Source organism: Balaenoptera musculus, chromosome 12, assembly GCF_009873245.2.
Source record: "Balaenoptera musculus isolate JJ_BM4_2016_0621 chromosome 12, mBalMus1.pri.v3, whole genome shotgun sequence".
Taxonomy (NCBI): domain Eukaryota; kingdom Metazoa; phylum Chordata; class Mammalia; order Artiodactyla; family Balaenopteridae; genus Balaenoptera; species Balaenoptera musculus.
In genome coordinates this window covers 77,620,801-77,638,094 of record NC_045796.1, presented here as the reverse complement: position 1 = coordinate 77,638,094, position 17,294 = coordinate 77,620,801, and the positions used below count along the sequence as shown (strand labels likewise).

The 17,294-nt window shown below is 38.0% G+C and overlaps 1 protein-coding gene and 1 long non-coding RNA gene across 8 annotated transcripts in view; one reads left to right on the top strand and one right to left on the bottom strand.

The window, feature by feature from the left end:
• The window catches only part of IRAK1BP1 (interleukin 1 receptor associated kinase 1 binding protein 1), a 34,221-nt gene extending 30,825 nt beyond the window's left edge, over positions 1 to 3,396 (top strand). Inside the window, 2 exon segments of the mRNA XM_036872103.1 lie at positions 2,445 to 2,575; positions 2,683 to 3,396. Coding sequence (XP_036727998.1) covers positions 2,445 to 2,575; positions 2,683 to 2,953 — 402 coding nt within the window. The 3' untranslated portion in view covers positions 2,954 to 3,396.
• Positions 3,397 to 4,688: 1,292 nt separating this feature from the next.
• LOC118905432 lies at positions 4,689 to 16,599 on the bottom strand. Of its 7 annotated transcripts, XR_005022223.1 has the most exons (7): positions 16,576 to 16,599; positions 15,390 to 15,426; positions 12,702 to 12,798; positions 10,558 to 10,647; positions 6,043 to 6,203; positions 5,478 to 5,680; positions 4,689 to 4,917 (listed from the first exon to the last, which is right to left on the bottom strand). It is a non-coding gene; the product is annotated as an uncharacterized LOC118905432 (long non-coding RNA). The 7 variants fall into 7 exon arrangements; XR_005022222.1 differs by having other exon boundaries at positions 4,689 to 5,680; XR_005022224.1 differs by lacking the exon at positions 16,576 to 16,599 and adding an exon at positions 16,200 to 16,456 and having other exon boundaries at positions 4,689 to 5,680.
• Between the last annotated feature and the right edge of the window lie 695 nt (positions 16,600 to 17,294).

Genomic DNA, 17,294 nt, shown 5'->3' with positions numbered 1-17,294 from the left:
GACTTGGCATTATGCTAAGTGAAATAAGTCAGACAAAGAAAGACAAATACTGTATATCACTTATATGTGAAGTCTAAAAAATATAAAAAGCTAGTGAATAAAACAAAAAACAAGCAGACTCACAGATATAGAGAACAAACTAATGGTTACCAGTGTTGGAGGGCAGGGGCAATATAGGAGTGGGAGAGTGGGAGGTACAGACTATTGGGTATGAGATAGGCTCAAGGACATAGAGTTACAACACGAGGAATAGAGCCAATATTTTGTAGTAACTGTAAATGGAAAGTAACCTTTTAAATTGTCCAAAAAATAAAAAATTAAATTAAAAAAATTAAGTGCAACTATTTTAAAAAAAACAGATCAGTGGCTTTCAGGGGCTGGGATGTGGGGAGCACAGGGGAATTTGAGGAAGTTGATGGGATGGATCATAATGGTGGCTACATGAGTAAATGCATCTGTCAAAATTCATAGAACGTATACTAAAAGGAGTGTATTTTGCTCTATATAAGTTATGCCTTAATAAACCTGACTTTAAAAAAATCAAAGGGGTGCATAAAGATATACCATGCTAACAATAAGCAAAAGAAAGTTGTAGTGGCTATGATAATATCAGACAGAGTAGATTTCAAAGCAAAGAGTATTACCCAGATAAAGATGATTTTATAATGATAAATGGGTCAATCAAGAGAATATAACAGTCTTAAACACTTATACATTTAATATTAAAGCTTCAAAATACTTAAGGCAAAAATGATAGAACTGAAATATTTGAAATTTAAATAACATACTTCTCAATAACCCATGGGTCAAAGGAGTAGTTAAAAGAGAAATTAAAAAGTGCATACATTTAAGGGAGAATTTATGCCAATTCTGTACAAACTTTTCCAGAAAATGAAGAAGCTGGAATACTTTCCAACTCATTATTTGGAACCAGAAGATAACAAAACTGGGGTGGGGGGGGGGACATTACAAGCAAAGAAAACTACAGACCAGTGTCCATCATAAACTTATGTGCAGAAATTATAAACAAAACTTTAGCAAATCAAATCCAGTGATATATAAAAAGGATAATATATAATGACCAAGTATGGTTCATCCCTGGAATGAAAGGTTGGTTCAACTTTCAAAAACCAGTCAATCTAATTTATCATATTAACAGAGTAAGAAAGAAACATATGATGATCTCAATAGATGAAGAAAAACATTTAACAAAGTCCAACATCCATTCCTAATAAAAATTCTCAGCAAACTAGAAATAGTAGGGAACTTCCTCAAAATGATGAAGGGAACCTATGAAAAATCTACAGTTACCATCATATTTATTGATGAAACACTGATTGCTTTGTGCCTAAGATCAGGAACAAGACAAACGTATCTACTCTCACAACTTCTATCCAACATTGTACTTGAAGTTCTAGCCAGTGCAGTGAGGCATGAAAAAGAAATAAAAGGCATCCATACTGGAAAGTAAGAAGTAAAATTGTCTTTATTCATGGACAGCGTGACCATCAATGTAGAAAATCTAATGGAATCTACAAAAAAACTATTAGAACTAATAAACATCAAAAATATAAAATACCTAGGGATAAATCTGATCTTTTAACTGTGTATGCTGAAAACTACAAAATATTGCTAAGAGAAATTAAAGAAGATCTAAATAAATGAAGAAACATACCTTGTTCCTGATTTGGAAGACTCAGTATCATTAAGGTATCAGGTCTTCCTTAATCTATATTTAGAGTCATTGCAATCCCACTCAAAATCCCAGTCAGCTTTAAAAAAAAAAAAACTTGAAATTGACAAACTGATTATAAAAGACATTATTCACTTAGTAATGAAACCAGATAGAACATCAGTCTTCCCTGGATAACATTTATGATTAAAGGCAACTGTTCTTCATTGTATAAGATGACTCAGGAGGTTACCTCATCCCTCTCTTTCTCTTTGCTGCTTCCACATATTTAAAGGCAGAGGACATAGTGAAATAGATGAACTTCTGCATATAGATCTGAAAATAACTTCTGGAAGAAGAAACATACCTCAAATGACAGCAGTGAAGTATGAAGTAATTACCTCTAATCAGGAAGCTAGCTAATGGCATAGATGACTAAAGAGTCATGAAACATTTATCAGGGTTAGAATTTAGCTGAATAATAAAGTTGAAGGGGAAACCCTCCAGTTCTCTTTCATAAAAGTCTCTGACTGATTTAAAATGAAGTTTTAAATGTTCAAGTCAACATTAGATAAATTACAAAATTCATAAGCAAAAATAAATTTAATAACAAAATTTAGTTATAAGTACCAAGTAGGTCTTTCATATCTGTTACATACTATAAAATGACCTCATTGTAACCTGGCTTTACTTTTTTTAACTCACATTTAGAGAAAGATTTGAAATAACGCATCAGACATGAAAATAATTTCAATTGTCATTTCATTTACAGGTCTGCATTACATTTACTGAATTCGGAAAAATGCAAAATATTTGTAACTTTCTTGTTGAAAAGCTAGATAGCTCTGTTGTCATCAGCCAACCCCAGTTCTATCATACTCCAGGTTCTATTGAGAATCTTCGGTAAGTTAAGCACATCTTTAAATTAATTATCAACTAATTAAACAAAACTATTCAGTGCTGCGGTTTGTTGAATGTCGTATTAATAATCTCTGCATTTAATTCCTAAGACGGCAAGCCTGTCTTGTTGCTGTAGAAAATGCATGGCGCAAAGCTCAAGAAGTCTGTAATCTTGTTGGCCAAACTCTAGGAAAACCTTTATTAATCAAAGAAGAAGAAATGAAAGAATGGGAAGGCCAAATAGATGATCACCAGTCATCCAGACTCTCAAGTTCGTTAACTGTACAACAAAAAATCAAAAGTGCAACAATACATGCTGCTTGCAAAGTATTTATAACTTTTGAAGTAAAGGGGAGAGAGAAGAAAAAAAACCGTATCTGAAATTCTGACCAAAATATATTGTGTTTGTATCTTTTTGTCTATTTTTATACTTTTTATAATGTTTGCTTTTGTCCTGAATATATATGTATTGTGTAGTCTATAAAGTGTTTCTCCCCCAAGTCTGTCAGTCCTTGAATATAGTTCCACAGACTACTTATGTTTACTTTCTGTTTTTGAAAACTTACTATGGGAAATACTCTTTGGAAATAAATGTGTTATATGTGCACACTTGCATAGTGACAGTTCATATAGGTGTGTGTGTAAATAATTTGATATTCCTACTACAGGATGAAATATTGACACAGTTATTAACATGATTCTTAACATTCATAGAAAGAATGATGAGCAATACATAACTTTTGATAAAAGGGTAATGAGATATACTAAGAAAATATTTTGATGACTGAAATAAAAGATAATATATGGACCTTCACTAGGGCTCCTTTGATTATACCAGCACTCTCCAGTACAAATATATATAATGCAATCCACATATGTAATTTAAAATTTCCTAGTAATACATTTTTTAAAAAGTAAAAAACGGTTGAAGCTAATTTTAATATTTTATTTAACCCAGTATATCCAAAATATTATCATTTCAGCATGTAATTATTCTTAAATTAATGGATATTTTATATTCTTTTTTATACTAAGTTTTCAAAATCCAGGGTGTATTTTATATTACAGCACATCTCAATTCAGATGCTAAATTTCATCAGAAATACTTGATCTGTATTTAAGTTTCTTAAAATATAGGCAGAAAAAATAGATTCACACACCCAGTTGTTCCAGACATTCTTGAAAGATCTAGTAACTGGATCACGTGTCAGTTTTTAAATAAAATTTTTTTTTTTTAATTTAAAATTCAGTTCCTTAGTTGCACTAGCCACATTTCAAGGACTCGAAAGCCGTAAGTAGGTCATGGCTACCGTGTTGGACAGTGCAGGGCCATACGCTGAGAAAATACTGATCCTTAAGGCTATCTGAGCAAGTACATATCATTGCCATTGCATTATACACCATCTGCAGGTGTGTCTACATCAGCCAAGTCTGTTATGCGGCACAGGCTTTACATTCCCTGCCATACAGCTAAGCCCTAGGGTGTTTCCTTTGATATAGCTTGACACTCATATACCAATGTTTCTTTCCTATAACGTATTCCAGTATGTAGTTTTCGCTCCCGCCCACTTCCTTAAGTGGCACTAAAACCGCTTAATCCATCTCTTCTGTAGTATCCTTGGTGGGAAGGAGTGTGGAAGCTAAGAAGAAAACTTCTAGAATCCAACACCGCTATTTTAAAATCCTGATTTTACTACTAGAGTGTAAGCTCCTTTAGAATGGAGATCTTGTCTTTTTCTCATTCACAGCTGCATTCTCAGTCTTAGCATAGTGACAGGGCCAACACAGAGTCGGCTCTCAAATATCTGCTGAGCAATGTACTGGTTATAGGAACTTGGCAAGGCACTTTAATTTCTTTAAGCTTCTTTTTCCTCACCAATGAAATGAGGCTAATAATACCTACCCTGCAGTGTTGTTACTACAAGGATTAAAGTTGATAACTGTAAGACCACAAGAATAATGCCTAGCACATAGCAGTTACTTGGTAAATGGTAGCCGCTATACCAGCTGCATTCTTTGATTATTGTCAACCCAAGTAAAAGTTGGCTTTTCCAAATCTATCATTAAGATGAATTTTTAAATAGTCATATTAAAAATAAACTTATCAGAAAACCAGTTTAAGGTATGTTGAAGTTTTATTTCCAAAAAGAGTTAAATAAATTATATTTTAGCTTTTATTTATCCAGTTGGGTAGAAAAGTACAATTGAGTCTGTACATCAAGAAAAAAATTGTTCATACTCAATAAAATTTAATCACAGGGGGTGAGTTTTCTTAGCCACGGCTTCATTGTATCTTTGGTTCCATCATATTTGGTAAAGAAGGTTTTCAACTTAGCAATAAATACCTAAAAACAAATTTTAAGTTAGCAAACACTTTTTAGAATTTACAGGCATTATTAAAGATGTTGCCTCAAAAAAAATCCTATAAAATGGACAGTCCTACAATTCTGTAGAGCATCTAAGAGAAGTAATCCTTCAAAGATTGGACTGGTTTATGTATGACATCCTGTGTACTTTAAGACTAAGGGTATCAAATATAGTTGTCAGTTAATGGCAAGTTAATTTCTGACACATGGCAGATACTGGAGTATCACAGTGAATTACTTAGGGGACCTGTGCCACAGAGCCTGCTAGAATAAACCTAGCCCGAACTTAATCCTGACAGAATTTCTTTCTTCTGAACCCCTTTTTAAAGAAAATCTTTCAAGAAAGCAAAAAATTGTAATTGCTGTTTTCTGAAAGAAAATTTCTTTCTAATTAGGATATTTGAAACAGACCCACTATGTTCCAAGCTCCTTTTTAGAAGGAAATACTATTAAAATAAGGTTTCTGAATATTACTGATAAAATTTAGGATTCCATTCAGCTACATGCTAAAGATTCCATTTTTTGTAGTAGCGATTTACCTTACTTATGTCAGTATTCTTATTTGACAGTTAATTTGAGTTCAGTGTAAATAAGACCTGGAAAAATATTCTTTAACTTAAGATTCTGTGCCTCATATTCCATAAATATTGTTATGACCTCCTTGGAAATGTAGGTTTAGGAGACGCAAATTCTGTCAGACTTGTTGATGAGAATTTGATAGTGAGGAATTCTTCTCACTGGCCTAAAAACAATAAAAACATGAATTATGAGGTCAAAAGTGGGAGTTAACATATTATCTACATTACAAAATTATGTGGAAGACAAATGTTTTATTATTGATTCCAGAAAAAAACTATATAAATCGGTTTAATTAAAATAACAAACATTTATTATTTTATTCATATTATATTTGCAGCCAAATAGTTTCTAATAGCCATAAAATCTCCTGTGGCCTAAATCACTTTAACATGTTCAGTTATGTTAAAAAACTGGAATTAACAGTGGCTTATCCAAGTCAAACACTTCTCAGGGTGAGGTAATAGATACTTTTCAAGAGGAATTATTTGTACTATTTTATTAAACCGAATAACATTCTTTTATCACCTGTTTAGCAGGGGGATATTCTGTTTCAGCCACCCTCTGGAGCTCTGGCTTCAGTGTCCCAACCAAAAGTACTCCCAAATAGCCATGTCACTTATGGATGTTCACCAGTCCCACCTCAGAATGAGCAAATGCTGGCTTTGGACTTAAAATGTAAGTTGGTACTGTTATAACAGCGATAAAACAAAACAGCTAATCAAAAACATATTATTTGCTACACAGAGTTTGATTTATCAGGGTTTCATATGCTTGATACAATTAATAAGGCAAATCAGTGAACCAAAAACTAAAATCAGTTTCCACACTAAGAGATTAAAAGCCTAGGTGGCAGGAGAAAGTACTAATCTAAATGATCCTGAAACAAGGCAGTGATCCCTGAATTTAAAAAAAAATCCTCCAAATATCATGTTGCCATCTGGTGGCAGTGGGGGGTGTGTGTGTGTGTCCATTTTTTTAAATATAGAGATTCTGTCATCCTCTGGTCCTTCCCTTCTGCAAACGATTTTGCACAAAAGACTCAAAAACAGGTAAATAGTTCCAATACTTCAAACAGAAAAATTTGCACTGATTACATTCATTACATCCTAATTTTTCATCAGTTTCTATACAAGACTATGAACTCCTCAAGGGTAGGGCTATGTCTTAAACATTTCTTTTCCTAGTACCTGGCTAATAAAAGGCTAAGAGGAGGAAAAGCTGGTTGTCAGTTATTCTGCTTTATTCCCAAATCAGAAGGATAGCATTTATAGCAGAGTACCTCAATGTTGTTGGTACACATGGAAGTGGGGAAGGGAAATGCAGGGCACTGATTCCAGAGTCAAGTACAAATATGATCTTCTATAATAGGCTTTGAAAATTAATGGTAATGGAAACAAATTCAATTTAAATATCTATTTATTAAAAGTTTTAACTGAATTTATTAGATGCAGTTTTATAGTGGTTGCAGTCAGAATTTCAAAAGCCACTTTCCCTGAGAGTGTGTTATGGGCTGTTGTTTTGTTTTCTGTTGTTGTTTTGGGGTTTTTTTGGCTCTAGTTCACTGTTTTTATTTACATAACCACCTTTCTCCCAGACAAGCAACATTAGCAAAACTTAAGGCAAAGATGCCTTGCTGGTGACCATCCTGTTCAATTTTCTTCCGCGGAGGGTCTTCTCAGTGGCCAGTTACCACATGGAGTTCCTGCTGTGTTTGCACATTTTCTACTGGATCAGCTCTAAGTGAGGACCTTTGCCCTACCCTCCTGTCACCATTGAGAGTAATTATACTTGTGCCACACATTGCTCACCAACAGGCCATGACAAACTCTCAGGGAAAGTTGCTTTCTTTGAAATTCTGACTGCAACCGCTATAAAACTGCATCTAATAAATTCAGTTAACATACAACTTCTAATAAACAGATGCTTAAATTGAATGTTTCCATTACCATTAATTTTACTTTCAAAACCTATTTTAGAAGGTTATATTTGTACTTGATAGCAATAATGAATTTGTATCTCATACAAAAACAGTTTTTATGCTTTTTCTTTTTACCAAATCAGCCATGTTTATTGTAATTCCGTTTAAAAAGAGTGAGTGTAACGATTCAGATAAATCAAGTCTAGCCCAAGTAAGTAAATAGCATCAAAAGAAAATTTTTCTTAGTTTATGCTAAACTAATGATGAAAGGTCTAAAGTATTACATTCTATATCGGAGTAGGAGGTGAGGTATAATTAAAGTTGAATGTCAATCAAATACAATACAAAATTATTTTAATATAGCAAATGTTTCACTAGCTCAATACCTGCAAGGAAAGCATAGATTTCTTCTTCATTGTACCTATTCCTAAAATGATAAAGATGCAGTGATACAGGCTGATGTGTTCTGCAAAGAATCCATGATGAATATGCAGCTGAAACCTTTGAAAATTTTATTTGCAAACCACAGAGGTCGGCATATATTTGAGGAATGACTATATTTGTTTCATTCTGTAGGAATGTTGAGAATTCATAGCATCCCCAAATATTACTACTCTTAAACGTTACATTCATTTAAAGTATTCATGGACTTCCCTGGTGGTCCAGTGGCTAACACTCCACACTCCCAATGCAGGGGGCCCGGGTTCTACCCCTGGTCGGGGAACTAGATCCCATATGCCACAACTAAGAGTTCTCATGCTGCAACTAAAGATTCCGCATGCTGCAACTAAAGATCCTGCATGCCGCAACTAAAAGATCCCGCATGCCGCAACTAAAAGATCACACATACTGCAACTAAAGATCCTGCATGTGCAACTAAAAAGATCATGCATGCTGTAACTAAAAGATCTCGCATGCTGCAATGAGGATCCCGCACGCGGCAACGAAGATCCCGCATGCTGCACCTAAGACCCAGTGTACCCAAATAAATGAATAAATAAAACTTATTTTAATAAATAAATAAAATATTCAACTGTTCGTTTGAATAAGAAATAGAGAATTGATGATCTCACTAACATTAAATCCAACACTTTAGACATGTTTATCTAAATGATTAGACATTTCATTGTCCAATATTAACTAATGGTTTTTCATATTATTTGGTGACAACTCTGGAAACATAACCCTGCAATAACCACACGACTGAATAACTATGAGAACACCTGCAGCTCTGAGACTTGGAGAGATTCTAGCCCTCACTCCACCACCGCAGCCCTGATGGCAGGAAGAGCAGAAACCCCAGCAGTGTCTATAGAGCCACCCAACTACTGCTTCTCCATGTGTTCAGAAAGGGAATATGGGAGTTGAGAGAATAATGAACTTCTTGGAAGATAGCAGGCATGACAGAGGCTGTAACATGACTCCCAGAAGTATATGTGGAGGCAGTTCCTTCAATGCTTAGTTTGCAGTTTGCAGTCTGCTACCTGCCAGAGCTTATTACGACTAGAAAGAAACAGGTGAAGTCTGAATATAAAGAATTTTTTAAAATCTCGATCAGGAATGTGTGTAGTTGTAATGCTACACTTGCAAGCAACATCATTTAAGAAGAAGGGACAAAAGCTAAAATTAAAATGCTTGAAATTAATAAAACATATAAGAAATCAAAGTTTTGTTTAGGTTTTTATCTTTAAAAAAAAAAGAATTCTGAATACTCTTCTCCCCTTCCTACCCTGTCTCACATACAAACTGCTATTTCCCATGAATGCTCTCTCTCCAGTCATACATAGTCAAGATAAACAGCCCAAAATCTTGCACATAAGTGCCCTTAACTGAGTCTGCATATTGCAAATAAAGCCAGACATCTTTTCATTTTTGCCACTGAGAAGATGAATTGTCATGGATTGTGAGGTTTTCATGACTTATTTGGGGAAAAGTGGATTATGTGTTAAAAAAACTGTTTTATCAAGTCTTAATAACAGTTATATTAGGGTATATTTTGCTACCTGCATCATAATTCTTTTTTCATACCCTGTCCAAAATATATCCCCTTTCCAGCCAAGCGTAAAATAATCCAGGACAAATGTTGGAATAAAGGTCAAGTTACAATTATTTCTTACAGTTTTTCTTATTCTTTTTTATTAAAAAAAAAAATCAGTATTGAATCAGCATGAAAATGTCAAAAATAAATGACTTTTATTTTCAAGGTTTGAAATGAACTTTGGATAATCTTCTTACACCTGTAGAATCCCTTAAACCATTCTGTTTCCTAGATGTCTGTGATCAGTTATATCCCTATGCCAATTATTATTTTTAGAACACTTTTTATTCTCAAGTGGCCTTGATGCTTTTAAATTCATGGTTTTACACTGTTATCTGAAAAATCTTATAAACATTTGTATATATAGATGTAGATACATAGATATATAAATTATCAAAATAAAAGGGATTACTCCTTTGCCACTTCCCCATTACTACTAACAGTATAGTTTTTTAAAAATGAGGGGCTTCCCTGGTGGTGCAGTGGTTAAGAATCCACCTGCCAATGCAGGGGACACGGGTTCGAGCCCTGGTCTGGGAAGATCCCACATGCCGCGGAGCAACTGAGCCCGTGCACCACAACTACTGAGCCTGCACTCTAGGGCCCATGAGCCACAACTACTGAGCCCAAGTGCCACAACTACTGAAGCCTGCGCGCCTAGAGCCCGTGCTCTGCAACAAGAGAAGCCATCCAATGAGAAACCCACGCACCGCAACGAAGAGTAGCCCCCGCTCGCTGCAACTAGAGAAAGCCCGCGCACGGCAACAAAGACCCAACACAGCCAAAAATAAAAATAAACTTATTTAAAAAATGAATCAGCCTCCTCTTTTTAAATAGGAAGTAATTATCCCTACTCTTAGCTCCTCGGCCTTTAAAATATTTATTCAGGAATAACATGGAATTAATAAGTTTTACATAGATTACTAGAAGCCTGGTGAATCTTCTAGATGGTCAGAAAAGACCATTCCTAACTTCCTTTATTTTATACACGATATCTTAGTTCAAAATATATTTTGGAAAGGGTATGTGCAAACCAGGAGTCAGATTAGGCAAAATTTGAAAGCAGATTTATAAATGCTCCCACCTTGTCTTTAATAACCAGTGCTTCATGTGAGTCATGCATGCCTTCATTCTCTGGGATGACCATCTAAAACCATTCCAACAGTCAGAAAGCCTTAAAAAGAAAGAAAGAAAATGCTTTTAAAACAACAAATGGCATAATGCATATTAATATATAGCAAATGGCGTTTCTTGTTACCTAAGTCTAGCTATCATCTCTGAGAGAGGAATTTGTCTTTTATCCAACCATGTTGAGTTTATCTGTGTAAAAGTTAGAGAACATAGACCTCGTCCATGAAACAAGAGTATTAAAATACATAAAACACACACACACACGCACACACTCCATATCATGCCCAGTAAGTTTTCTGTTGTGTGAGAAATCAGTGTCGGAACCATAGGTTATTTTATCTTAAGAATGTAATTTTTTAATCAGAAAAGTATAATCTAGCTACATAGTATTTTTCTGCATTTTTATTACAGTTTTATTATTCATTAGAGCCAATTTCTCTTTTCCACAAAGGATCTTTTTCTCATTTTGTACATGTTTAAAAGGAATATACATCAGACAAAATTTATTGTTTAGAAAAAAACTTTGATAAGCACACTATTTTTAAAAAGTGTAATATATCTTATGGGGCAATCAGTCACCTCTGGAATACTGTGGAGCTTTTCACCCTGTAGGGTCAAAACTGAGCTAATAGTAAAAAGGAATTCTAAAGTCTTACATACCAATATTCAACATTGATATGTGATTTTATAATAATATTTTACTACAGTTCTCTGATGTCCCAAGAGTTCACAAAACTGCAAAAAAAACAAAAAAAAAGCAAAAGAAAACTCAGGGTAAAAATCCAGATTTGGCGAGGCTAAAAAACTGACTGCAGGGGCTTCCCTGGTGGCGCAGTGGTTGAGAATCTGCCTGCTAATGCAGGGGACAAGGGTTCGAGCCCTGGTCTGGGAAGATCCCACATGCCACGGAGCAACTAAGTCCATGAGCCACAACTACTGAGCCTGTGCGTCTGGAGCCTGTGCTCTGCAACAAGAGAGGCCGCGATAGTGAGAGGCCCGCGCACCGCGATGAAGAGTGGCCCCCACTTGCCACAACTAGAGAAAGCCCTCACACAGAAACGAAGACCCAACACAGCCATAAATAAATAAATAAATAAATATTTAAAAAAAAAAACAAAAAACTGACTGCAATCCCCACCTCAGCCCTCACTGATGTGACATACAGGATCTGTCTGAAATAGGGAGAGTAACTCAGTAATTTCTTTCCCCCAAAAGGTGAGGAGAGTATACACCAATAAAAAGCTGAGAGTAAGACATGTATGCTGGAATAAACTACCCTCGAGTATATGGAATGCTAAATATTCTTTTTTTACTGAATAATCTGGTTTCTTTCCCAACTATATAGGGAAATGATATGTGAAAGAAAGTGGACAAAGAACAGGCTAAGATCATGTCTCCATTACCCTCATAGTCTTGCTTGATTTTCCTTGAGATAAAGCTAAAAAGTAAATACTTTTCAGAAGTTACACTTTGTCATCCAAGGTAACCACCTGACTTTATTTTTCTCCAAAATTGTTTTGAGCCCCCATTTGCCCATCCGTGCTCAAGCTAGTTTTAAAAAAAGATTTTAAGAAGAGTTCCTGTTTGTTCTTAAAGCTAATTGCAATTTTCAAGTTTTCTTATCAATCAAATGTTGTTGAAAAGTACTGTGCTAATCTCAATAAGTAGAGGTAGTGTTATAATTTATTGAGCCACCCTCCCAATCCCCGCCTCCAAGAAAAAGATAAGGAGGGAAGATTTAATTATGGAGCTTCCACTACAAAAGGAGAATGTGTACCGATCTTTATTCGTTTTTGTTTTTTTTAATATTTACAGAAGGATGACTATATCACTGTGTTAAGGGATTTCTATTCTTGGACTTTACTTTTCAACATTTTTGTGCACATGTTGTTTAATATCTTTTATTTGCCAAAAGCCACTACATTGATTAACCCATTTCCTGCTCCCACAATCCCAAAGTATTATCTTAAATGATGTGTAAAGTTCTCCCCTGAAGGATGGTAGCTATTTTTTTTAAGGATGAAAGAAAATACAAGAATTACAGTACAGTACAACCCTTTGATTCCTTGAAGACTCTTAGCAGGACCATTGGCATACCTGAGTCAGTAGAGTTTCTAGTGGCGTTCAGCCGACAGAACCATCAGTACACCATCTTCAGGAATCTCCACAGTGAGAAGTCTTCCAAGATGCTTCTCTATGTAGTATATCAGGCAAAAAGAAAAATATGTTAATTCACCTTCACTGTGCAATCTCCTTTAGCAAGATTTACATATGAAACACTAGATGTTTTCTAATTACTACCTCTGAACTCAGTAACTTACTACTTTTTATTTTTGGTATTGGATTGAAAGCTAACTAGAAGCATTACCAGGTCATTAGGTTTCTTCCCAGCTACAACTACTCTTCTTAAAATAAATGATAAATAGCATAATTTATTTCCCCTAATTCAAGCACCCGACTTTCCACAAAACTTGGGTTCACTTAACAGGTTTCTTACATTTGTGAGCCCAGATAAAAGCTCACTTGATAAACTTGGTAAAAATAGCTTAAAGAGAAATCTTAGACTGCAAGAAAAGCTTCCTTCAGTAGGAAAAGAATATCCTTTCTTAAGGGTAAATTTAAATTCCTAAGACCAATTTAATCCACAGTTAAAACAATAAAAGGTTAGAAGTTGGCACTGAGAATGTTTATTTTGTATGTGTGTAGAACACACACACACAGAAAAAAAAATATTGAGATAGCCTAATTTGGACTTTATTGCTGAATTGGGCTATTCTCAGTCTGAGTTAGCACTTGTTGTTGATCAGTGTAATGCAGGTGCCTACATTACCGCTGCAGTGTGTACATCTACCAGAAGAACTCTGGATTTAGACACGTCGTGGGGCAGAATCAATGTGCACTAAATTTTTAAGCCGCCATCTGCTGACTCTTCACCGACAGAGGTCTGACTGGTTTTTCTTCCTTTCAATTTCTTTCCCAGCATCAGGTTTGTTTCCTGATTTACACGCACTCTAGAGCTGGACCATAGAGGTCAACTCCCGGTGCGCTTTCTACCTAATCCCAGACTTCTTCTACAGCATTTTTGATGAGTGGTCAGCCAGTCTTTGGTATTAGAGCATTGGTAGAAAATTATAAAGAATGATAGCATGAAGGCCAGTTTTGGGACGAAAGAGAAAATATGAAATGGGAAGAGGGAAAAGTGTATATTGAAGAGGAAAACTACTGACTCAAGAAGGGAAAGCAGGCAAATAACACACTGGCTGAGGGGTTGCACATCCCTGCAATGTAAAGATTCTAACCTAGCTTCTCGCAGCAAATCCACTGTGTGTATGTGTGTGTTTTGTTTTTGTTTTTATTTACTTGGCCACATCGGGTCTTAGTTGTGACGCTCAGGCTCTAAAGCGCGCGGGCTTAGTTGCCCCTTGGCATATGGGATCTTAGGTCCCCGACCAGAGACTGAACCCGCGTCCCCTACATTGGAAGGTGGATTCTTAACCACAGGACCACCAGGGAAGTCCCACATGTGTATGTTTTTAAAGTACATCAAGGATGCCGCTGAATGAGATTTGTCTCTCTATGCTCTTTTCCACTTTCTGATTCCAAGCCAAAATGCTGGGTTTTTAAAGGCATACAAAATGCCGAGGAATTCCACAACTCTTAAGTCCAGACATCACTGGTGAGTCCATTTCACCCTCTAGGAAAAGGTCCTTAAAAAACTAATAATTTACTTCAGTAACAGCAGAAAGTGGTCCAGAGGCTGAGATGAAGTCCAGATGGAGGGGAACTTAGGAATTACTTAAGATATATTAACCAATTATTTGGAGCTTATTTGGATCCTGATTCAAACAAACTAAACAAAACTATAGCAGGAGACATTTGGAAATTTAAATACTGACCAGATGTTTGACGTTATTTCTATGTGTTTGCTCTTTTTCATAATATGGTTGTTTAAAATGGCATCTTTCCATTACTGCATGCTGTTTCCAGTAACAACACAAGAAAAGAGAACAAAAAGAATGAGAAGGCTTGGGTGGGTCACGAAGGATGGACATGCAGTCTGAAAGGCAGGCTGAAAAGCCAGGTGCCCAAACCTTGACATTTATCCAAGTGATACTAAGGATAAGCCTGGGGAGTTTCCCGGGAGAGGGGTTCTAGACCATCACGCGAGAAACTGGAGTTGCTAGTCAGGAGGCAGGGCAGGATCTGTGAGAAGGAATGAGGGCCTGCTTGGGGGTGGGGGGGCTTTCTGATCAGGTCACAAGAGGAATGAGAAGAGGATACTGCTTTCTCTCTGCATACAAAAGTGACAGATCAATTAAAATGATCTCCACTTATTCGTTGAGATAGGTTTGTTAAACCAACTTAACTTCATTATCTTAATCACTAGCTGCTGCAGATGAGTGCATGTGAAGTAATATAAAAGATTTTCATTAAAAAGTGTTGAAAACTTCTAAGGTAAAATGGTGTGTTGAGTCAGAACACAGAATCTTTTGAGATAAGTAAAAATAAACAACAAAAGAATTACATTATGAATTTTAAAAAAAGTGACAGATTATCAAGAATATATTGAAAGGCAACTGTGTGCCTACCACACTCCTGGGCATTATGGAACATTCTAGAGAAATACAAATCCCAGAATTTAGCTCATGAATCAGCATCAGAACATAATCGCCTGAGTAAACTATTCACGTAAAGTAGTTAGTTTGGTGACAACATTTGACAGAAAAAAAAAAAATCCACTTCTGGTAAAGTCAATAGTTACTGTTTGAAGAATCATAAATATACATGGGTAGACTGAGGTTGTGTAACAGCTCCAAGATACCTAAAGAAAGTGGAGTATGGGGTCATAGCAAAGGAGGAAACATGGCATCAACCAGAAGAGAGATAAAGATGCAGACGACAAAGGACAAACCAAACCAAAACTAACCGCGACAAACACTTGCCCTCCCCCAGGCCCAAAAAAGAGCAATAAATTATACACGTCGCCTTCTTCCTCGCCCCCAAAATACCTAAAATGACGCAAAAGGCAAAGGAGAAGGAGCTGCGCTCGCCCTGGTTCTCCCTCAATCCGGTTACCGTCCAGCAGCCCCGGAGCGGAGGCCCCGGCCCGGCCCGCGCTCCGTCCCGGACGTCCCCGCGCTGCGACGCGGGCTCTCCATCCACACGCAGCGGCGCGGGCCTGTCCCCCGGGGAAGCCGGGATCCCGGCCGGCGCGCCGGGCGAGCCCCTCCCGGGCTGGGCTCAGCCCCCGGGGCGACGCGCTGCGCCCCCGCGGTCGGCTCCCCGGGCGGGCGCTCGCTGGGCAGGGCTGCTGGGGGCGCGCTGCGCTGGGACCCCGCGCTCCGCCGGGTCGTTCGCGCTCCAAGGCGCCGCGCCAGCGCGACCTCGGCCTGCAGGCCTCCGGCGTTTCAGACTCACCGGCCCTCGGCGGGATCTGCCGTAGTCCACCCAGAGCCCCCGTCTCGGGCTGGGACCCCCAGCCCTAGGCCGTGCCATTTCCCTGCTTTGCCCACTGTTAGTGCAAAAGGTCAGGATGGCCTTCGTGCCCTCCGCATCCCTCACCCTCCTAACGCCGGCAAGGGCCGTGGTTTTTACCTCTTTTTCGCCCTTGCTTCTCAGGCCTTTTACTCCGTTTCTATTGCAGCTGCCCGATCCCAGGCCACTGTCCCTACTGAGACCGTCCTCCGGTCTCAAATCACCGCAAATCCACACCAGGATGCAGTGACCCAACGTAAATGCGACTCTGATCGCGTTCTTCCCAGCTTAAAACCTTTTGGTGGCTCCTGATGGCCAGCAGCATTAAAGGCCAACCCCCTTGCGTGGTTTCAAGGCCCCTCGAGATCTGACCCCTGTGCTCTCCGCAATCTCACCCCTCCTCCTCCTCGCGCGCTCCAGAAGAATTCCACACTCCCTTCTCTGCGATGTTCCCCACCCCCAATGCCTACCAGGCTTGTCTGGCTAATTTACTCACCTTTGTGTTAAAAAGTCGCCTCTGACATCACATCCTCCAGGACTGCCATCCCAGCCAGCAGAGTGAGACGACCCTCAGAGCCCCTGCATGTTTCTCTCCATTGCGGCAAACCTCACTACTCCAGCTACGTAGTTACCGGTTTTCCCCACCCCACTCCCAGCAGTTCATCACCTGCTACTTTGTACCAGGCACGGGGCTAAGCAGGTGTTACGAATTATTTAATACTTAACAACCACCCTATGAAGTAGCTTCTGTTATTCCCATCATACACATGCAGCATAGGCTAAGAGCTTAAGAAATGTGTCTAATCTCGCATGGCCCAGGATGCAGGGGACTCAGGCATCCATATTTTTTAAATTTATGCTCCCGGCGATTCCCGTATGCAGCCGTGATTGAGGATCGCTCTGTGGCCCGTGAGGTCTTTTAGGACAATGGCCCATCCATGCTTCTGGACCTAGCACAGTGACTGAGACGCAGTAGGTGTTTGTGGAATGAATGGAGGCTTTATTTGATCCTCTACGCCAGTCTAGAAGGCAGGCCCATTCAGAAATCATAACTGCCTTGTTTTCAGATGTGCAAAGAGATCCAGAAAGTTGAGTGACTTTACAGTTCATAAATGGCAGTGCATGTTCCGGACTAGGAACATCTGACTCCCCTGGGCTCTTTTCACCATCGTAGCTTTTTCTTGGACAGCCTCCCAAAGAAAGATTTCCTTTTGA